This window comes from Felis catus, chromosome C1 (genome assembly GCF_018350175.1).
Source record: "Felis catus isolate Fca126 chromosome C1, F.catus_Fca126_mat1.0, whole genome shotgun sequence".
Taxonomy (NCBI): Eukaryota; Metazoa; Chordata; class Mammalia; order Carnivora; family Felidae; genus Felis; species Felis catus.
In genome coordinates this window covers 61,861,071-61,883,887 of record NC_058375.1, presented here as the reverse complement: position 1 = coordinate 61,883,887, position 22,817 = coordinate 61,861,071, and the positions used below count along the sequence as shown (strand labels likewise).

The window sequence follows — 22,817 nt, the reverse complement described above, 5'->3', positions numbered from 1 at the left end:
GGTACTGGGTAGAAGCACATGGATATTAATAACTTTTGGGTTGAAAAGTGTTTCAGAAGAGTTTGAAACTGAATGTAAAGTTTTAGAAAAGTCTTAACTATATGTCAATATGTCACTTTTTGTTCCTTTTATATGTATGTGTGAGAGGATTAAATAATAAAAATCTGTATTTAAGTGCATTTAAAAAGGATTTTCAACAAATAAATACAAAAACTCCAAGGAAAAAAGGAAGCATTGATTCACATTTTTCTTGGTAGTGTTTTCTCTTTAGTGGAACATAAAATAACAGTAATTTTTAATAACTGATGGTACTTTACATTAGGTGAAATACAGTATTAAACATTTAATCAATAACAGACATACAACATCCTCTGAAAGCTCTGCAAGTAAATCAGTAAATGCTAAAGAGTAGCTATCATGTATCTGTATTTCCTCCTTGGGAAGAACTTTAAAAGAAAATAAAACAAAACCCCAAACCAAAATGAAACACATAAAATAGCCTAATAATGGTGGCAGGCACGCCACTTCTGGTTTACCAGTTATTTTCATATTGACATATTAATATATAAACAAAAGAAGCACAGACTAGTTCGGATTTCAGTTTATTCATGTTAAAACACAAAACTGACAAATCATTTCTCTAATTTTTATCAGACTTTGACATAAAGACATTTCACGTGCATGCTTATAGAAAATAGCAGCACATAAGTTGAGATTCCAGTCTATTTTTATTTTCTTGAAGCTGTCTATCATCAGTAAGTTTTCTCATTTTTTAATTTTTCTGCCTCCTTCCTGCTGCTTCCCTTTCGGTCAATTATTGCTTCTCAGTATCATCACCAGTACAAGGACAAAAAGTAAGAAAAAGAAAGTAAAATCAGCCCATCTGGTAACTTAATAGTTCTATTAAAGGGGTTAAAAAGAGATTGCAAATAATGCCCCAAATAAACTTTTATGATTATCAATGAATCCCAATTATTCCTACGGTTTTCCACATACAGATATTTGAGTTTTGTGTATGTGTATGCTTTTGTATGGATGGAAATTTAGGAAAATTTTGAGATATAGAAACATATGTCCAAGTTTATAAGGTAAAATACCACACAAACACTTTTAGTTTCACTTTGGCAAGAGCAATAAATGAGATAGATTTTTATCATCAATTCCAGAGCTATCTCTATCTAATTACTTGTTAATTAAATAATCACAATATTGGAGCATTGTTTTCATCTGAATTTGTAAGCTATGAATTTGTTTCCAAAAAAGTATTTCAATTCCTACAGTGTTCTTTGAAAACCTTATTGTATGTATACCATTTTTATCAGTTCATCAGAATAGGACTACTATGTTCTACTACTGTACTACTAGTATATGCTATAGTATACTACTATACTAGTACTATGCCAATTAACACATAGACCTGTACTGAAACCAAAGCCCAAAAAGAAGATGGAAAAAGGTATGTTTAGAAAATCATTTAAAACTTCTTGTGTACTATATGAACACAACAATGCTCCACAAACCCGTTTTTATTAAAAGAAAATTAAAATAGTAATATCAAAAAAACCCTTTTCTGAACTTACAGCCTTGAAATATTCTTTCATCAAAAATGTTTGATTTTGTTATTAATATTATGCTATAGCAATTACGTTAATGTAATTTTCATTAATTCACTTCAGTAAAACAAACAAAAGCCTACAGAAAACTCTTCTATTTGCAATCTTGCTCTATCAAGAAAGGTAAGGTATATATAATATTTAAGATGCCTCTAAATCAAACTGTTTTCTATTTAAAGTAATTTCTAGAAAAATTTGCTCCCTATAAGTTATCATGTCTTCTACGTCTTTGTAGATAAGCATTTCTTCAATGGACAACAGTTTATACTTATTCAGGCTGAATGCTGATTTGTTCTGTACAGCATTTAACATTTTTAGGGATGTTGTAACTGAATCACTCAAAGAGGAACAAGCTGGGAAAATACGAGCATTCCACAAACTTAAACATGTCTTGTTTCCAGAGAACAGTTCCTCTGTAACTTTCAGATTCCAAATATTTAGGCATGACAGGAAACAGACTCCAAAGAATTGAAGTAACTTTATATCTGACAATGTTTTAACATTCCTTTTCAAGTTGTCTTGCACTCCAAAAGCCATAGTTGAATACTTCAAGTATCCATTCATCTTCAAGCTTAAGGAACACACAAAAGAATCTGCAGGCAGGACAGCTTCTGTTATGACAGAACAACCACTAACAATGCAGTTTTCCCCAACTGAAACATTAGGCCCCAATCTAGAATACTCCACAACTGAGCCAGTTGCCACAGAACATCCTGAATCCAGTAAACTTTGAATGATACAGGATGTGTTACCAGAGCATTTTGGTGTTGTAGAAAAGATGCTAAAAGCTATGGACTGCAAGCCAAGTTCTGACTTCAAACTGCTATCTGAAGTAAAATGAAACAAGTATTCTTCAGTTGTTCCAATGTGATAGAATTTGGATTTATTAAGAACCACAACATTTAATGAGGTTCCTTTCAGAAGATGAAATATTCTCTGCCTGATGTCTGTCAACTCTGCCTCTTCTTTAGTGACATTTGATGTGTTTCTGGTGTACTCCACAGTTGCTCCAGGTCCCAAAGCCTGCAGAAAGTCTCCATAGGCATCAATTTCACAGTTCAATGTGCCTATTTTTTCATAAAAAGCAAGTAATTTTTTTGCTGTTTTATGATCCATGTAAAATAGGCTGTCCGTGTAGACATACTCAGACTCTAATTTAAGAGGGGTAGTGTCACCCCCAGCCATGTCCTGGTGAGAAAAATTTCCAGGTCTACACACAGCATTAAAGTGATGCATCTGTTCTATGCTGGGCTTATGAAGGAAACGATGGCAACACCTGTATTCAAGGTCTTTATATTCTAAATAATTAAAAGGTTCTAAGACAAATACTCCATGTGTGGTACCAACAGTCAAACTAGAAGGATGAGCTAAAGCTGTAAAGCCAGGTTTGTCAAATCTAATAAACTCACATTCTCCAACACTATAAAGTTCAATATCATCTGCACAAGTAACCAGAATCCCAGGTTTCATATGTGAGGGGAAATCAATGTACATGGCTAGTTTTAATTCCAACATCTGATAAATGGGGTTACCGAAAGGTAACGCAGTGAAAATTTTGCCCAGAGCACTTGCATTTGGAAGGCGTTGGCTGTAACCACCTATATAAAATTAAACAAAATAACTGTTTTAAAATGTTTACAAGACTGTAAGATTCTAAAAACCCAGGGGCATCAGTGACAACTCAAAATATCTCTAAAGATATTTAATGTATATAATGCATTACTGTAACTCAGAAAAGAATAGTAAATTCCAGGTTACAAATTCAAAGAACAATTCTCAAGTGATTTGATATAACGCAATTTTAGATTAAGAAAGAATTCTATTATACTTCAGAGGCTGCGAATTGTTTTGAATCAACTGCACAACTAGTAAACAGGACCATGGGCTAAAACATGGTCTTATATCTACATTTCAAACAGTCAATTTCACGACATTTAAACTCCTACATTTGGTACGCACTTCATAGAGGGGAAAAAAGTCACAAAAAAACTAATATACCAATCCAAAATATAATTATTAAACTGTAATTACCAGATGCTGTGTCTTTCCTCAAATTATTACATCCACTCAAAGGAAATAAAGGTGCGTTTACTTAAAAGCATTTTAAAATGTATATTTGTTTTTCATTTGAACAGGCTTTTTCCCTCTAAAATGAGTCTTATGACTTCTTAATTCCTTGAAAAGCATGTTCTCTTAGGTACATTAAATAGCTTACATCATTTTTATGTAACTAATTATAATGAGAGGCAACATTACATAGTAGAGTAGACAAAAATAGGTTCAAACTCTGGTTCACCACTTTTTAATTGCTTATCGTTGGGTTTATTTACTCCAAATCAGCAAATGAAGAGTAATACTTGCTTTATCTTCTTTTATGTAGAGCACTTGGCACAGAGTATGTTGTTCAGCAAATGAGAATTAATGCTTTCCACTTTTTTCCTTTTCCAAAGACTAGCCAAAACTTAAGTTTAGAATTGTAAGAATTACCTCTTTTTAACTATGTATTTTGAGTGTCTAACTTAATTTTTATTAATTGGTAATCATATTGGTTCCAGAATAAAGCTATATATTTGAATTTTTCTACTTTTTTAGAGTTAGTCTTAAAATCAGAACTTGGATGCTTTACTTGGTATTATCTTTACAAAGAATCATTTTCTGTATATAAACTATAAGAAATGAAAAATGCCTTGGAAGTCATATAGATGAGTAGTTCTAAAATATCTGTTCCTGGACTGGTGCCAGTCCATAATAAAGTTTTCATCAGCCCCCAGTAGAGAAGAGTGGAGGTTTTCATGTAACCAAGATTTTCATACAACTACATTTACTGAATTAAAAAAAAACAATCTTTATTCTGAGATTATTTATTTCCTATTTTTCTGCTTTATAATGTTTTCTTTTGTGTGTGACTCTTCCTCTTACATACTTTTTTGTCATCTCCATGTTTTGTCACCACTTTTTCTTTTCTTTTTAAATTCTTTTAAGCATTAAAGACTTTTGCCACCAATAATCAGATAAAAATGCATGATAGAAGGTTTTGGTAAAATCTGGAAATCACAGTGCTAAACCAGCCTCTCCCCTACAACAATTCCTTTTAAAGCATTACTGAGAAATGTTCATATTTTGATGAGTTCTATCTTCGGTAAATAATTTTCTATATACATTCCAAAAGATAAATTTGTTAAAAAACATTATGCTGCTTATAACTTTAAAATAATCAAGAAAAACATGAAATATTTATTTTCAAAGAAGAGTAACTTCAAAGACAAAAATTTAAAAAACAAGGTAGAAAAAAGTCCCTAAGATATCAAAGGTAAAATGTAAATTGGAAAAAAGAAAATGTGTAACTTTACCAGAATGAATTAATAGGATGGTAAAAGAATTCCATTTATCTCCATATAACTTTTCCAAACATTGAAGGGCACAAAGTGTGGATCCTCCATTTCCTTAAAAATGAAAGTAAAACCACAACTTATTTCTTAGAAACCTGCTGAAAATTTGTTATTATGGTAAGGTTTGGTGTGATAACTTTGAGGATATGACCTTTAGCTATAATTAAGTAGGCAGAGAGCAAAGGTAGAGGCAAAAGAATCAAGTTAAATACACATTTTACAGCATTTAAATAAATAAACAATTGGAAATGAAACCCAGAGATCAGCACTTGGTAATAAATGATGAGATTATAATCTTCTCTTGAAAACAGTAATTAAAACAAAGAAAAAATGATAAATTAGGCAATCTGAAACAGTGGAATGCTCTAAGTATACACATTCATTTGGAGTTACAAACTGAAAAACCCATTAAAATAATCCCCTCCCCCCCACATGACATAACCAAAGATTTGAGTTAGATGTCCTTTCTAAAAAGTTTCTTAGAGGAGCACCTGGGTGGTTCAGTCGGTTGAGTGTCAGACTCTTGACCTTGGCTCAGGTCATAATGGCTCAGGACATGATCTCAAGGGTCCTGAGTCGAGCCCCACCCCAGGGGCTGCCCTGGTATCAGGGATCCTGCTTGGGATTCTGTCCCTCTCTCTCTCTGCCCCTCCCCTGTTCATGGTCTCTAAATAAATAAACAAACAAACAAACAAACTCAAAAAAATTTTTCTTAGAACCTGGTGTCCTAAAATACATTATTTAACATTCTGTGCCTCAGATTCCCATCTATAAAATGGGAATTATTAAAGTACTGACTGCACTATTGTGAGGATTAAAACACTGGTTAATTAGAACAATGCTGGTATCAGATATAAATATCCCATATGGTATCAGGGGCTTTAGTTTTAAGTATCACATGGAAAATAGCCTCCAGAAAAATAGCACATATTTTCTTGCAATGAAGGTCAAAAGGCATAGCTGATTTAAACTGGGTTTTGAAAGTAGTATCTATGATATTAGGCCATTATATCATATATATATATATATATATATATATATATATATATACACACACACACACACACACACACACACACACACTGGCCTAAGTATCATAGATACTACTTTCAAAACCCAGTTTAAGTCAGCTATGCCTTATGTGTATATACACACATATATGTGTGTATATATATGTGTGTGTATATAGTGCTGATTTGCAACCTTCATGTAAATCTCTGAACAAACTATGGAGTTAGGAGGGACCTTAAGAACCCTACTGATAAAGTCCAAAAGAATATTTAACATTAATTTTAAAATTTTATTAAAATAAATTGTTTTAATTTTATTAAAACAAATAATATTCTTTTCTTAATAACATTCTGCAAGTTTTTCATGGTAAGTCACAATGTGTAAACAGTTACTATGCCTTTTTCTTAAAAAATAGTAAATTTACATTAAATTTTTAAAGCCTGGAAAGACTATGGGTAGAAAGATATAGGGCTCATCAACTGTGAGCCGTAGGAAAGCTTTTCTTCAGCAATCATTCTGTTCAGAACCTATGATATAAATCTGATTATATATAGCATACCTATTTTGGCTCCAGCAGGGTCAACAAAAACATGATATTGGACTCCAAGGGGTAACTCCTTTTTTTTCAGCTTTTCTGAGAGCTGTTGCTTATAAGCAAGTTCCTGTTTTTCATCAGCTGCTGTTATTGCAACAATGTCCCAGAATTTTCCAGCTGCCACAGGTTTGCCTGTGTGAAAAAGCAAGGAAATGAGTATCAGAAATCTCTAGCTATTACAAATTTGCCTATTAGAAAGAAAAATGAAAAATTATCTTCATACACTTAACTTCTTTTCAGAATTACGGAATAATTAGTGGCTAGCTAGTTTGATTCAAACTATTTCTACTGAAGATTGTTCACAAATTTTGCATTTTCCCCTCTTTTAGATTACTTGCTCCTTTCATGGTCTACAGTCCATTTATTTAAATATTCTGAAAGTTGCTATGTTTCTTGATTAAGAGAAGTATTCTTGCCTTGCTAAAAATTACCTCAATTCTTAAATAAGAAGAGGAGACAAAAAGAATAAACGGGGGTGCTTAGATGGCTCAGTCAGCTATGCCTCGGATTCTTTATCTCGGCTCAGGTCATGATCTCAAGGTTCATGGGATCAACCCCCAGTCAGGCTGTATACTGTCAATGCGGGGCCTGCTTGGGATTCTCTCTCTCCTTCTCTTTCTGCCCCTCCCCTGCTCGTGCTCTCTTCCCCAAATAAATAAAACTTAAAAAAAAATGAATAAATGAATCTCCAGCTGTGAAAAGCAATTTTCACATATTAGGACCACTTAGTGTTTGTTGGCGGAGTAAGATTCAACCCAAGGATCTATTCCTACAATGTTACTGTTTATAAATTCAGGTACTTTATTTTTTATTACCTGAAGATGAGCCATGCAAGTTTACAAAGGCTTTGAAGAATGACCTGAAATTCTGCATAACAGAAAAGTTCCCAAGTCCCTGATGCACTCATTTAAAAACAGGCTAAACTGACGCTCTTTGTTGGTAAAAAAAAAGATGAATAAAGATTTTAATTAGTTAACAGTTTTTGTCAGCCAGAATCTATTATTCCTAAATATCTTATTATTTATATTTTTAATGCAGAAACTTCACCAAAAATGACTAATTTTATTAGATAGTTGTATAAGGAATGACAAATAGCACAGCCTTTAAAAAATTTTATTTGATACAAATTTCCCCTTTTAAATTTTGACCCATAATTCTTCCATGTCTTGTTTTTTACTCAGTATGCATTCATAGCATGCAACAAATTGGTGAAGTAGGCAAGGGGATTGGAGAAGGCTAAAATAATATTTGTAATGGTCAAATACTGAGCTTTAGACAGTTTAGATTTATCTAAAGTAACTTTTGTTAATAGGCTAACCAAATGTATAACTTGGATTGATAGCCTCACTAGTCAGAATAATTTTCTTTCTCTTTTGTTTTGATATATACATGTTACTAAGAATAAAGTAAAAAAAAAAATAAAGTAACAACATGAAGCAAAGAAAGGGCAGTGACAGAAGAATAAAAAAATCAAGCGGAGTTATTAGCTATAAAGCCGAAGGTGAGCAGACCGGAAGTGATAGTCCAGCAAATTTCCCGGCACGTAAATTTCCCTCCCTGTCCACTGCCGGGGAAAGCTGGGGTTCCCCCTTTGCTACCTCTCAGTTCTGAAAACCTCTGCAATTTTCGCTGGGTGGCTTCTCGCAGCGCTACGCCTAAGAGCGCGTTTGCAGCAGCCATAGCAAAACTTTCCCCGAGACCAGCTTAAGCCTTCCAGGTATCCTCCGGCAGGCGCAGCACGCATGCGCCTCAGAATGTAACCCGTTCCTGGGTCCGGTTTGCCTCTGTTCCGCCCCTTACGTGCGTCACTCACGTAACCACGCCCCCAGAGCGGTGGCCTGCCGGGAGAAAATCCTGGGGGTCAGAGTGCAGAGCCTTGCCGTGTTTCCCTAGCAACGGTCTCTGGAGCAGATGGCCACCTAGTGATTTGTCGGACTGTGCCGGGTCTGGGCCTCTTGTTCCCAACTCATAAGGCTTTGCAGCCCTGTTGACCCGGTGAGTTATTCGGGTTGAGTGATAAAATTGCTAGAACTGACCCGCTGAGAAGACAAAAGTACAACCTAGCTTCCAGCTTTCCCTCGAAAAGTGGTTCGTCCTTTCAACTCGTGATTTGTTTCAGATTTGTTTTAGCTGGGAGCAGTTCCCAAAGACGTCTTTATAGTTAATTCCTCTCTCAGGGTTGTTATCTGAAACAGTCTGCACCAAATCCAGATCCAGATGTACAGTCTCAACATTCAAGATCTATATTCTCTTAAGGAACCTTAGGTTTGTGGCTTCTTTGCCCTTGTGTTTCTTAGTAAGTGAGCCTCTCCACCCCTCTCAGTTTTGAGTTCACTTCATAGGCTTTTGTCCATTGTATAAAATTCAGTCTGCAACAGGTCTCTTAACATTCGTGGTTTTGGTTGCTTCAGCTGTCATTCTGTTGTATATGCGGATTGATCAAGAACTTTAAATAACATTACTGGGAATATGTCAGACTTATTAGATGCATTTTGGTAGATACCTATAAGTATTTCTTTTGTAAAGCACAAGTTTATAATGAGTTTTACAGATGAACCTATTCATGCTTACATACAACAATTTTAAGAAACAGAGAGGCTAATAGTCAAGGGCTCACGATCAGTAGAAGAGGAGATTTAAGCACGCTACTTGAATCCCAAACCCAGAACTCATCTACCACATCATGCAGTTTGATTTATTTCAGGAACCTGTCTTCCTAAAGCCTTCATCAGTAACACAGGTGGGCATTCAAGGCCCTATAAGTTCTTGCCATGAACTTAACTTAGTTTTTTTTTTTTTCTAAAGACTTCGCTCTGCATTTAATTCTGTACTTAAGGTACATTTCAGTAAAAATGGAGATTACTCTTTCATAATTTCGCCATTTAGAAGTTTTGTGTTGTTAATAAAAACAAAACATTAAGAACATTTATATGATACGACTTGAGTGAGGTGAGAGTGAACAAAAGGGAGTGAGTGATAAAGATCAGAGAAGTGAAAAACCCCTAAAGAAGGGATTTTGTTTTATACTGTGTACAACGAAGCCATTGCAGAGTTTTTATGTGACTTGCCTTATGTCTAAAAAGATCACTCAGAAATGTGAAAATAGACTATAGTGGAGGGTAGGGCAAGGATAGAGTTGGTGAAGGCTTGGCAACGATGGTAACAGTGGGGATGCTGAGAAATTGATTACATTCTGGACATATTTTTGAAGGCACAACCAATACAATTTGCTAATGATATGGTTGTGGAATGTTAGAGAATGAGAGGGGTCAAGACTGACCACCTCAAGGATAGAACAGCTATCAGTTGAGATGGGAAAGACTGCGGATGGGGAGTGTTGTGGAGTAGTGGGGAGAGTCCAGAGTTTGCTTTTAGACATGTAGAATATATAGATATATGTGTATGTCACGCATATGTAATGAAAGTTTGTGTGTGTATGTGTCTGTAGGCATTACACATATGAGTCCAGGGTTTATAAGAGAGGTCTGGGCTGGAGAGAGAATTTGAGTCCTCAGAGTTAGAGACAGTGTGAGGCTATGTGCCTGTGATTCTGCAGTTCACAGACCTCTCCAGAGGGATAACTTTAAGGTTGGGTTAGAGTTAATGGAATTAATTTTAAACTACTGAACTAGATGAGATCCTAGGGGAAGAAAGGTGAAGTTCAAGGATTGTACATAGTAACAAGGTAAACAATGAAAATGTGACCAAATAAGAAAATTTTGGATAGTGAGAAGTGTGAAGGGACTAGAACAGGCTGATGTAATAGACTGTATTACATAGAGTATTAAATACAGCATTCTTGGGACCTGGAAAGGATGGCCATAGAAATCAATATTATTTTTTCCTGATATGATTACATTATTCATATAAAATGTGTTGGAAGTAAATATACCACCTTATCAACTATGGTTTTTGTTCTTCCCTCTTTTTTTTTCTCAACTGTTCATTAATATTAATTTTTAAGTAAAAATGAAAAAATATTGAATACCATATTAGTGGGAGTAATTTCGTTGGAAGTAGATTTTGGGGGGTAAAAATATCTAGGGATTTAAGTTTATGTTTAATATAATCAAACAGTGTGATATGGTTGTTTAAATAGTTATAAGGTACAGTAACCACAATAAAATATGCTAACACAGCTAAATAGTAAACCCATTAATTCTTTATAAGTAAAGCACATTGGAAATGACATATTTAATCATGGATTCCACATTTTGAAAGGGATGTCAGACAAACTTAACTATATAATAGTTGAAAAATGGTATTTTGTGGAGACATTTGGGCTTTTTGTGTGTGGGAGGAGAGTAGAGAGTATCTGAAGAAGTACCGTAAAGAAGAGTGAGATAGATTTTTAAAAGAACTTTACTGAGGCATAATTTATATGACATTAACTTAACCTGTTGTAAGTGAACAATTTAATGATTTTTAGTAAGTTTACTGAGCTGTGCAACTGTCACCCCAATAAGATGCTTATGCTTGTTTAGAGTTAATTCCAGTCAGGTTGTTCCTATTACTATGGGCATAACTATGACTGTTGTGTGGAAGTTGTAGAGAAGAATATTAATTTTGTTTCCAAACATTTTTTTTTCCTTCACAAGAAGAAACTGAAACTAAATGAAGAGGGTTCTAGATTGTGCACCACGATTCTCTTGGTGCATGGTTTGATCAGTTCACGCTAGGGCTCTGATCTTTTCCATTCCTTGTGTTTCATCTCTCTGCACAACCACTGTTCCTCCTCCTACTCTTTCTGACATGCAGTATAAGCAAAAATATCTTTTTACTCTTCCATTTATTTGAATTTATTTATTTGGCTAGTGTGTTCTAGCCAAATAAAGTATTTTTTTCCCACTGTATCCTGTTGAAGGAACCCTCATGTTTCTCACCTTTCTGGAGGACCAAGGAAAAAATTTTATCCCCCAAACTTCTATTTGACATCCTCCTTTATTATTTTTTTAAGACTTCATTTTTTAGAGCAGTTTTAGTTTCACAGAAAAATTGAGAAGAAAATTCAGAGATTTCCAATATACTCCCACATAATTCACATGTGCATAGCCTACCCTGTCATTAACATCCTCCCACCAGAATGGTACATTTGTTGCAGTTGATGAATTTATATTGACATGTCATAATCACCCAAAGTCCATAATTTACCTTACATTTCACTCTTGGTGTATATTCTATGGGTTTGGACAAAGTATGATGACATGTGTTCATCATTATAATATTCAGAATTTTTTCACTGTCTAAAAATCTGTGTTCTGCCTATTCATCCACCCCGTGAACTCTGCCACCACTAATCTTTTTACTGTCTCCATGGTTCTGCTTTTTCCATAATGCCATATAGTTGTAATCCTATACTACATAGCCTTTTCATACTGATGTCTTTCACTTAGTAGTGTGCATTTAAGGTACACTATGTCTTTTCATTCTTGAAAACCATTTATTTTTAGTGCTGAGTAATAGTCCATTATCTGGATGTGCCACACTTTATCCTTTCAACTACTGAAGGACATCTTGGTTGTTCCCAAATTTTTGCAATTGTGAATAAAGCTGTTATGAACATTCATATGGCAAAAGATAAATACCAAGAAGTGCAATTACTGGATCTTATGATAAGAGTATATTTAGTCTTATAAGATACGGCCAAACTGTCTTCCAAAGTTGCTATACTGTTTTGCATTCCTACCAGCAATGAATGACAGTTTCTGTTGCTACACATCCTTGCCAGCAGTTTGTGGTGTCAGTGTTCAGGATTTGGCCATTCTAATAGGTGTGTAATGTTATTTCATTGTTGTTTTAATATGCATTTCCCTGATGACATGTGAGGAGGAACAGCTTTCATGTACTTATTTGACATCTGTATATCTTTTTTGGTGAAGTATCTATTAAGGTCTTTGGCCCATTTTTAAAATCTGGTTGTTTATTTCCCTTATTGTTTAGTTTTAAGTGTTCTTTATATATTTTAAATAAAAATCCTTTATCAGATGTATCGTTTGCAAATATTTTCTCCCATTGTGTAGTTTTTTTCTTATTCATTTGACATTACTGTTTGCAAATTATGTCTTTAATTAATTTTTTTATTTAAAGGAAATAATTTTTCATTAAGTTTTTAACTTTAATTCCAGTAGAGTTAACATACAGTGTTATATTGGTCTCAGGTGTACAATGTAGGGACTCAACAATTCTCTACATTACTCAGTGCTCATTGGTCTAAGTGTACTCTTTAATCCCCATCACCTACGTCAACCATCTCCCCGCCCACCTCCCTCTGGTAACCATCAGTTTGTTCTCTTAGAGTCTGTTTCTTGTTTTTTATCTCTCTATGCCTTTAATTTTAATGAAGTATAGGTTATAAAATATTTCTTTCATGGATTATGATTTTGGTGATGTATCTAAAAGGTCATTATTATACCTAAGGTCATTTAGATTTTCTTCTAGGTTATCTTCTAGGAAGTTTATAGTTTTGTGTTGTCATAGATCTATTTTAAATTAATTTTTCTGAATGTGTAAAGTCTGTGTCTAGATTCATTTTTGTTTTTTTTTTTTTGCATGTGGATGTCCAACTGTTTCAGCACCATTTGTTGAAGCTCCATTGTATTGTCTTTGCTTCTTTGTCAGAGATCAGTTCACTATATTTCTATTTCCAGACTCTATTATATTCCATTGGTCTAATTTCTTTTGTTTTGACAGCACTACATTGTTTTTGACTACTATTGCTTTATAGTAGGTCTTGAAGTCTGGTAGCATCATTCCTTCAACTTTGTTCTTGAATAGTGTGTTAGATATTGTAGGTTTTTGCCTCTTTGTGTAAATTTTACAATCAGTCTGTTGATATTGATAAAATAATATGCTGAGATTTTGGATGGGACTGCATTTAATCTATAGATCAAACTGGGAAGAAATGACATCTCAATATTGAGTCTTCCTATTAAGGCTGTCGATGCACATGAAATCTCTCTCCATTTATTTAGTTCTTTGATTTTGCTCATTAACTGTTTGTTTTCCTCTTGTACATATTTTATTGCATGTATACCTAAATATTTCATTTTGAGGGGTGCTAATGTAAATAGTACTGTGTTTTTAACTTGTGCATTGCTGGTATAAAGGAAAGTGATTGGCTTTTGTCTATTTACCTTGTATCTACAATCTTATTATAATCACTTATTAGTTCCAGGGTTTTTTTTTCTTTTCTTAATTTCTTTCTTTCTTTTTGTCGATTCTTTTCGATTTTCTATATAGAAAATGATCAGGTCATCTGTGAACAAACACAATTTTTTTTCTTCATTCCTAATCTGTATATCTTTATTTTCCTTTCCATGTCTTATTGAATTAGCTAAGACTTCCAGTATGATATTGAAAGGCAGTGATGAGATGGGACATTCCTGCTTGGACCTGATCTTATTGGGAAAGCAAATTTCTTTCCGTTGAGTATGATTAGCTGTAGAATTTTTATAGATATTTTATCAAGTTGAGGAAGTTGTCCTCTATTCCTAGATTACTGAAAATTTTTCTCAAGAATACAGTTGGATTTGAATAAATGATTTTTCTGCATTTATTGAAATGGTCATGTGGTTTTCTTTTTTTTTGGCTTGTTAATGTGACAGATTACATTAATTAGTTTTTGAATGTTGAACCAGACTTGCATACCTCGGAAAAATCCCACTTGGTAGATTCTTTGTATACATTGTTCAATTTACTAATTTTTTTCCAGGAATTTTGCATCTGTTTTCATGAGAAATATTGGTCTGTAGTTTTCCATTTTTGTAATGTCTTTGGCCATAGGGTTTGGATAATGCTGGCCTCATAGAATGAGTTAGGCTTTGCTTCTATTCTCTGAAGGAGATTTTAGGGAATTAGTATAATTTCTTCCTTAAATTTTGGTAGCATTCCCCAAAGATCTCATCTGGGCCTGAGGCTATCTGTTTTGAAAAGTTATTAATTATTGGTTCAATTTTTTTCATAAATATATGCCTATTCAGATTATTTATTCTTATGTGAGTCTTGGCAGATTGTGTCCTTCAAGGAATTGGTTCATTTAAGGTAGGATATCAAGTTCTGCACGTGGAGCTATTCATAGTATTAATTTATTATACCTCTATTGTCCATGGGATCTGTAGTATTGTCCTTACTTTAATTTCTGATACTAATAATTTGTGTTCTCTTTTTTTTTTCTTTGCCTGGCTAGTGGCTTGTTAATACTATTGATCTTTCCAAAGAGCAGGCTTTGGTTTTATGGATTATCTCTGTTGATTTTCTATTTTCAATTTCATTGATTTCTCCTGTAATTTTTATTAATTTTCTTATGCTTACTTTGGATTTAATTTGCTCTCTCTTTTTTTTCTTCTAGTTTTCTAAGGTGAAGTTTAGATTATTGCTTTTAGATTTTTCTTCTTTTGTGATGTATGCATTCAGTGCTATAAATTTCCCTCTAAGCACTTCTTTTGCGACATCCCACAAATTTTGATAAGTTGTGTTTTTATTTTCATTTAGTTTAAAATATTTTAAAATTTCTCTTGAGATATTCTTTGGCCCATGTGTTATTTAGAAATGTGTTATTTAATCTCCACATATTTTGTTTTTTCCAGCTATATTTCTGTTATTGATATGTAGTTGAATTCCATTGTGATATGGGTAGATACTGTATGATTTCTATTCTTTTAAGTTTCTGAAGTTGTATTTGAGGCTCAATATGTGGCCTCTCTTGGTAATGTTTATGTGAGCTTTTGATGAATATACATTCAGCTGTTGTTGGATGAAGTAGTCTGTAGTTGTCAACTATATCCAGTTGATTGATGGTGTTGTTGTGTGTAACTATGTTCTTACTGATTTTCTGTCTGCTAGATCTGTCCATTTCTGATAGCAGAGTTGAAGTCTGCAACTGTGATAGTGCATTCATCTGTTTCTTGAAGTTCTATCAGTTTTGCTTCACTTTTGTTAGGTGTGTAAACTTTATCAGTTGCTATGTCTTTTTGGAGAAATGACCTCATTATTATTATGTAATGTCTGTCTTTATCCTGATAACTTTCCTTGCTTTGAAGACTGTTCTGTTTGAAGTTAACATAGCTATTCCTGCTTTCTTTTGATTTGTGTCAGCATGATAGATCTTTATTACTTTATATGTCTTTACCTTTCATTTGGGTTTTTTGTGGACAACATATAGTTGGGTCTTTTTTTTTTTAATCTCATTTGACAGTCTCTTTTAATTGGTTCATTTGGACCTTTGACATTCATAATGATTATTGATATATTTGGATTAATATATGCAATATCCATTGCTATTCTCTATTTGTTGCCATTATTCTTTGTTTTTTATCTTTTGTATTTCACTTTTCATGCTTTTTTGGTTTTAAATGAACACTACATATGATTTCATTTTCTCTTCTTTCATAGCATATTGATTATAGTTCTTATTTTACCATTTTTAGTGTTTACCCTAAAGTTTGCAATACACATTTATAACTAATTCAGTTCCATTTTCAAATAACACTATACCCCTTCCCACCTAGTGTTAAGTACCTTATTATTAGAAGATAAACCCAATTCCTCTGTCTCTTATATAATTGTTGCTTTTAAAAAAATGTTTATTTGAGTGGGGAAAGGGGGAGAGGCAGAGAGAGATGGAAACACAGAATCTGAAGTACGCTCCAGGCTGTGAGCTGTCAGCACAGAGCCCGATGCAAGTCTCCAACCCATGAGCCCTGAAATCATGACCTGAGCTGAAGTCGGATGATTAACAGACTGAGCCAACCGGGTGCCCCTCATTGCTGCTTTTAATTTCACTTACATATAAGCATTCACATATATACTACCAGTTTGCTACTAGTATTTTGAAAAACTTTTATCTGTTAGATCAGTTAGGAATAAGAAAAATAAAATATTTTTATTTTATATACACTTATTTCTTTCCCAGTGTTCTTCCTTGCTTTCTGTAGATCTGAGATTCTGAACAAATTACATTCCTTTTCTCTAAAGAACTTCTTTTAACATTTCTTGTAAGGTAGGTCTACTGGCAACGAATCTCCTCAATGTTTGTTTCCCTGTGAAAGTCTTTTATTTCTCCTTAATTTTGAAAGATAATTTCATAGCGTACAGAATTCTAGGTCAGTGGGTTTTTTTTCCTCTGAATTCTTTCTTTCTTTCTTTCTTTCTTTCTTTCTTTCTTTCTTTCTTTCTTTCTTTCTTTCTTTCTTTCTTCTTTATTTGCCACTGACAAAGAAACACAGTTTAATTATTTCTTTTCAAGAAAAAAACCAAATGTGATATGAACAACAAAAAAGAAATAGAAGTTACTTTGATTAAAAGTCACAGCATGAATGGTGGAGATTACACTAAGTAATAGGGACAGACTAATACCACTGTCTACATGCTTTGGTGTTCCAAAGAGAAAGTAGTTTTGTCTTATAGCAGTGGTTTTATATATACATGTACACTGTAAAAAATATATACAATAGTGTTTCTCAGGCCTTTTTTTCCCATCTTTTTGCTCCTTTTCAGAACCCTTGTACAATCTTGAGACTTATTGAGGACTCCAAAGAACTTTTATGTGGATTATAACTATCAATATTTATATGTTGGAAGTTGAAATTGAGAAATTTTTGAATAATTACTTACCGACTCACTTGATTAGAATAATGATGAGCATGAGTAAAAATGTTAAGAGAAATAACATCTTAATATTAATATAAAAATTATTTTGATCTCATGGATACCCTCAAACTTGCTGTGTTAGAAAAAGCAAAATAAAAGCAAATTTGGAAGTAAACTTTACTTGCCATGGTTTATAGTACTTGGGTTTGAAAAGAGGTGATGAAATGTACTAAAATTGTAGTAACACTTGTATTGTCTTGATGGGCTGACTTTCTGTACTTACTGGTTCATTCCTTTGCCTACTATAGAAAAGATTTTTCTTTCTTGACCTTCTGTGTAATCTAAGTAGCAAATATTCTGTGTCTTACAAGAATATTTTTCTTTGCTTTATGTTGAATTTATTACATTCTTGATTAACAGACTCTTAAGAGAACAAACTGAGGGTTGCTGGAGGGGTACTTGGTGGGGCATAGGCTAAATGGATGATGGGCATTAAGGAGGGCACTTGTTGGGATGAGCACTAGGTGTTATATGCGAGTGATGAATCACTAAATTCTACTCCTGAAACCATTACCCTGTATGTTAACTAACTTGAATTTAAATAAAATGAAAAGAAAAAGAAGAAATTGTCAGAGGCTATTTGGACATTTGATTAAGATAGGATCAGGGTGCTAGAGAAATAACACTGAGTTATATATTAAATAAGCATTTTAAATAATACAACATTTTAAATAAATACAGACATTAACATGATTGTAAAGAACCTGATTTTTATAAGTGAGGAATCTTTATTCTTTGCTTTTATTTTTCTCTCAGTACTTTAAATATTTTACTCCATTGCATTCTTGCTTATGTAATTTCTTAGGAAATGTTTTCTATGCAGATGTTTTTCTAGATTTTTAAATTAGTTTTTATTGTTTTATATTCATCTTCTGGTTCATCACCTTTTGGTATTTAAAGGCTTATAGTTCTACAGTATGCAAGCCTGGAATCAAATTAAAAGTTGAAAACTGGTGTTTTCACAAAAGCTTTTTTAAAATTTTTGAACAGAAATATACAGCCTTCTAAATTTTAGAAAGCAAATGCATTTAATGGACAGAAAATAAGATGTCTTGATTCCAAGTGCATCTTAGATTCATTGTTCCAAATAATTTTTTATGTCATTTGAAATGTGGAATTTACCACAAAAATATAATGTTTTAAGGAATCAGTGTTTTTTTATATAAACTTACAAACCAACTGGATTCCATTTTCATTTGCCAGGAGATTAGTAATATTCTGACTGTTCTACTAGAATCTCTTCTTAATTTTCAGAGTACATTTTGTGTGTGAAGTAAAATCATGGCAAGTCTTCATCAAAGCCATATTGTCTCCATGAACTATTTGGCCAAATAAAAGTATTTTTAAAATATAATTGCTATATTTTTGATGGGCTTAAATATATTGTAGACATTCTAAACTAAAAATAGTTTACAACCACAATAGATATAAAATATTACTAGTTATATTTCTTATAGTTAGATTTTTGAAAAAAATCATTATTTCCCCCTTTAAAAAATTAAAAAAAATTTTTTTAAATGTTTATTTATTTTTGAGAGACAGACAGAACATGAGCAGGGGAGGGGCAGAGAGAGAGAGTGACAGACACACAGAATTTGAAGTGGGCTCCAGGCTCTGAGCTGTCAGCACAAAGCCGGATGGGAGAGTTGAGGGTGGAATTCACAAACTGTGAGATCATGACCTGACCTGAAGTCAGACACTTAACCAACTGAGCCACCCAGGTGCCCCCGCCCTTTTTTTGTGATTTTATTTTACTTGCAAATTTTGTGGTAATTCTGGAGTCTAGTGTCCAGAATTCAACTTCGTTAATAATGTCATAACGCTTACAAAATAAGGTACTGTAACAAACCTGATCATCAGGTTATGATGTTATGTTATATATTATGTTTTAATATACTTTTTATTTAAAATAATAATATATTTGTATACCTAGCATCTAAAATTCCGGTGACTAAGTGTAATGCCTATAGGTCACTGACACAGAAAACATTGTGTTTCTTTAAGGGGCGCCTGGGTGGCTCAGTCGGTTAAGCGTCCGACTCCAGCTCAGGTCAAGATCTCGCGGTCCGTGAGTTCGAGCCCCACGTCAGGCTCTGTGCTCACAGCTCGGAGCCTGGAGCGTATTTGAGATTCTGTGTCTCCCTCTCTCTCTGACCTTCTCCCGTTCATGCTCTGTCTCTCCCTATCTCAAAAATAAACGCTAAAAATAAAATAAAAAAGAAAATTTCTTTAAAATATTTATCAAATATCCATTTGAAAAGGAAATAAACATACAAAATAAAGAGTTTTTACTTTCTAGTATTTAATTTAGATGTTCATTAATTATAACTTCATGTAGTTACCCTGCAATTATTTGCTCCCAATATTTTTAAATGGAAAAGTTGGGAATTAAGATGAGACTTATAAACGATGTGCATTATATTTCATAAAGACATAGTTTTTATAGTGTGATTAAAATTGTATAATAACTTTAAAATTAGTACTTTTGTCCACACAAACTAGGCCTACTGTTAATGATCCTGATTTGTTTTTAACTACAGGACATCTTTGAAACTGTAATTGTAGTTTTGATGCTTTCTGTAATGTGTTGCTGTACTTATGTGTTATTCCTGTAATGCGTTGACTTTGAACATTATATTATTATTTTAACTTGTTGATATACACATTTATATGTGCATTTTACAAAGTAATTGCAAAATTATCAAAATATTAAAAGGAACAAAAGTGCCTGTATTCATCTTTAATTGTCATATTTAAAATTGGCAGCACTTGGTACATAGACTTTTAAGTAGGTATAGGAGGAGTTCTCAATTGCAGTGGTTTTCAGTTTTCCTTGGTAGGCAGTGTAATTATCTGGGTCCATCGTTGCAGAGATAAGATTTAAGAGGTATCTAATCAGGCCTGGGAATTTGTGTTATTCTAGTTATACTGTGTGCAATCAGTAATAAATAAAATTAAATGTTGCATAAGAATCCTCACTTCTTCACACTGATTGGGCTATGTGACAGACTAATTAAATAGCTTGAATAACTGAAAAATACTTTTAACAAATGATAGTTCTTAAAAAAATGAAAAAAAATAATGTTCTACATTTAATCCTATAATTTACTAACCATAGATTAATCTTTCCTTTGGAGAACAATAACTTGATCTCATATAATAATGTTCTACTCTGAAATGTTTTTTAATATTAAGGTTGTTTGTATGTTGGGAAATAAGTACTACTAACAGAGATGAATATTGATGCAATAGAGGACACATTTACAAATGATTCTAGTATATGAGAAAGACTAATTTTAAGATTAGTTTAGATTTCATATTCCCAACTAAAAAATCAGTTGAGAATGATTTAAAAATTAACCTGTATAAAACAAAGATCAGTAAATAGGAACCAAAAATATATTTGTAGGCACCTGGGATGAGATTCATTTAAGCATTTCATTAACTCTGAATGACCTGACAGATAAGGAAGGGATATACTTTGTAGTAATATTTCTTACTATATGATAAAAGGAAGCACAGAGTGTTTGGAGACATTTTTTTCTCCTCTCACTTATGATCTGAAAAATAAGTAAAAAGTTGGTTATTTTCATTATAAAAGACCCTTCATATTATCTGGTTAAAGTTAACATTTCTAGAATTTATAGAAAATTTTTTTAGAATTTATATTTATTGAGACTTATAGGATAAGATAATGACAAAATGGTCCCATCCCCAAATATTTGAAAATATAATCAAAGATGATACTTTTTTGCAAATGTACTTATTAAAAATATATTTATTACTGATTTATTTTTCTTTTGCTTACTTTAAATTTAATTTGTTATTCTTGATCTAGTTTCCCAAGGTGGAAACTTAAATTATTGATTTTAGAGCTTCTTTTCTAATATGTGAATTCAATGCTATGAATTACTTTCTAAGCACTGTTTTCACTGCATCCCACAATTTTTTTTTATAATTAAAAAATTTTTTTTTCAATGTTTATTTTTGAGAGAGAAAGTGTGAATGGGGGAGGGGCAGAGAGAGAGGCAGACACAGAATCCAAAGCAGGCTCCAGGCTCTGAGCTGTTAGCACAGAGCCTGACGCGGGGCTCGAACTCAGGAACCCTAAGATCATGACCTGAGCTGAAGTCAGATGCTTAACTGACTGAGCCACTCAGGCAACCCCACATTTTTTTTAAAGTTAATTTTTTGGTGCACCTGGATGGTTCGGTCAGTTAAGTGTCCAACTTCAGCTCAGGTCATGATCTCATTGTTGGTGGGTTCGAGCCGTGAATTGGGTTCTGTGCTGAGAGCTCAGAGCCTGGAGCCTGCTTTAGATTCTGTGTCTCCCTCTCTCTCTGCCCCTCTCCCGCTTGTGCTGTCTCTCAAAAATAAATAAACATTAAAAAAACCAAAAATGAAGTTTATTTTGAGTTAGATAGAGAGCACAAGTGGGGGAATGGCAGAGAGAGAGGGAGAGAATCCCAAGAGGCTCTGTGCTGCCAGTGCAGAGCCTGACACCAAGACTGGAACCCTTGGAACTGTGAGATCATGACCTGAGCTGAAATCAAGAGTCTGATGCTTAACTGACTGAGCCACCCGGGTGCTCTGACTGCATCCCACAAATTTTGATAAGGTGTATTGTCATTTAGTTCAAAATATTTTTAAATTTCTCTTTGAGCTGTATATTATTTGGAAATATGTTATTTAATCTCCATGTATTTTGATATTTTCAAGCTATCTTTCTTTTATTGATATCTAGTTTAATTCCACTGTGGTCTGAAACAGACATTGTATGCTTTCTATTCTTTTATTTATTTATTTTATTTTTTAAATTAAAAAAAAATTTTTTTTATATTTTTCTGAGAGAGAGAGCATGAGTAGGGGAGGGGCAGAGAGAGAGGGACACACAGAATCCAAAACAAGCTCCAGAGAATCCAAAGCAGGCTCCAGGCTCTGAGCTGTCAGCACAGAGCCCGATGTGGGGGTCAAACTCACAAACTGCGAGATCATGACCTGAGACAAAGTCGGACGCTCAACTGACTGAGCCACCCAGGTGCCCTGATTTCTGTTCTTTTAGATTTGTGAAGGTATGTTTTATGGCCCAGATTGTCGTCTATCTTGCAAATATTCCATGTGAGCTTGAGCTTGAGTTTGAGAAGACTGTATAATCTTCCCCTGTTGGATGAAGTAGTAGATAGGTGTCAATTATCTAGTTGACTAATGGTGTTGTGGACTTCAGCTATGTCCTTACAGATTTTCTGCCTGCTCAAGCTATCTGTTCAATTAAGTTTCCAAATCTAATAGTGGATTCATCTGTGTCTCCTTTTAAGTTCTCTCAGTTTTGCCTCCCTCAGGTGATTTAGTGCTGTGTTTAGGCACATGCCCATTAAGATTGTTATGTCTTCTTACAGAATCTATTAATATGTAATACCTCCATTTTATCCCTGATAATTTTCCTTGCTCTGAAATCTGCTCTATCTGAACTATTATATCTTCCCCAGCTTTCTTTTGATTCATGTTAGCATGGTATACATTTTGCCATCATTTAACTTTTTTTTTTACTTTTTTAAGTGTGTG

General features: G+C 33.5%; 2 protein-coding genes across 13 annotated transcripts in view; one reads left to right on the top strand and one right to left on the bottom strand.

The window, feature by feature from the left end:
* Positions 1-586: 586 nt before the first annotated feature.
* Positions 587-8,392, bottom strand: FPGT (fucose-1-phosphate guanylyltransferase). Of its 4 annotated transcripts, XM_006934837.3 has the most exons (5): positions 8,207-8,351; positions 7,424-7,539; positions 6,573-6,740; positions 4,964-5,056; positions 587-3,211 (listed from the first exon to the last, which is right to left on the bottom strand). In XM_006934837.3, the coding sequence occupies exons 2-5, from the start codon at positions 7,479-7,481 to the stop codon at positions 1,755-1,757; spliced, it is 1,776 nt and encodes a 591-aa protein (XP_006934899.2). In that variant the 5' UTR covers positions 7,482-7,539; positions 8,207-8,351; the 3' UTR covers positions 587-1,754. The 4 variants fall into 4 exon arrangements, with proteins under 4 accessions (XP_006934899.2, XP_003990276.2, XP_019692796.2 ...); XM_003990227.5 differs by lacking the exon at positions 7,424-7,539 and having other exon boundaries at positions 8,207-8,389; XM_045036015.1 differs by lacking the exon at positions 7,424-7,539 and having other exon boundaries at positions 2,228-2,394; positions 8,207-8,392.
* Positions 8,393-8,429: 37 nt separating this feature from the next.
* LRRIQ3 (leucine rich repeats and IQ motif containing 3) overlaps positions 8,430-22,817 on the top strand; it is a 367,465-nt gene continuing 353,077 nt past the window's right edge. For 8 of the 9 annotated variants that reach the window (XM_003990225.5, XM_045036013.1, XR_006584398.1 and 5 more), the window contains exon 1: positions 8,434-8,603. The gene's annotated coding sequence lies outside the window, so the exon portion shown is untranslated. Of the gene's footprint in view, positions 8,604-22,817 lie in introns of all 9 variants that reach the window. The other variant, XM_045036014.1, reaches the window with a different exon arrangement.

What these genes read in the sequence shown, in the direction of transcription:
- FPGT (XM_003990227.5), bottom strand. Translation starts at nt 8,288, where the DNA reads ATGGCTGCTGCAAACGCGCTCTTAGGCGTAGCGCTGCGAGAAGCCACC. An exon ending in GAGGTTTTCAGAACTGAGAG is followed by an intron (nt 6,741 to 8,206) that starts GTAGCAAAGGGG and finishes TTTTTCACACAG; the next exon opens with GCAAACCTGTGGCAGCTGGA. An exon ending in CCCTGCTGGAGCCAAAATAG is followed by an intron (nt 5,057 to 6,572) that starts GTATGCTATATA and finishes TTCATTTTTAAG; the next exon opens with GAAATGGAGGATCCACACTT.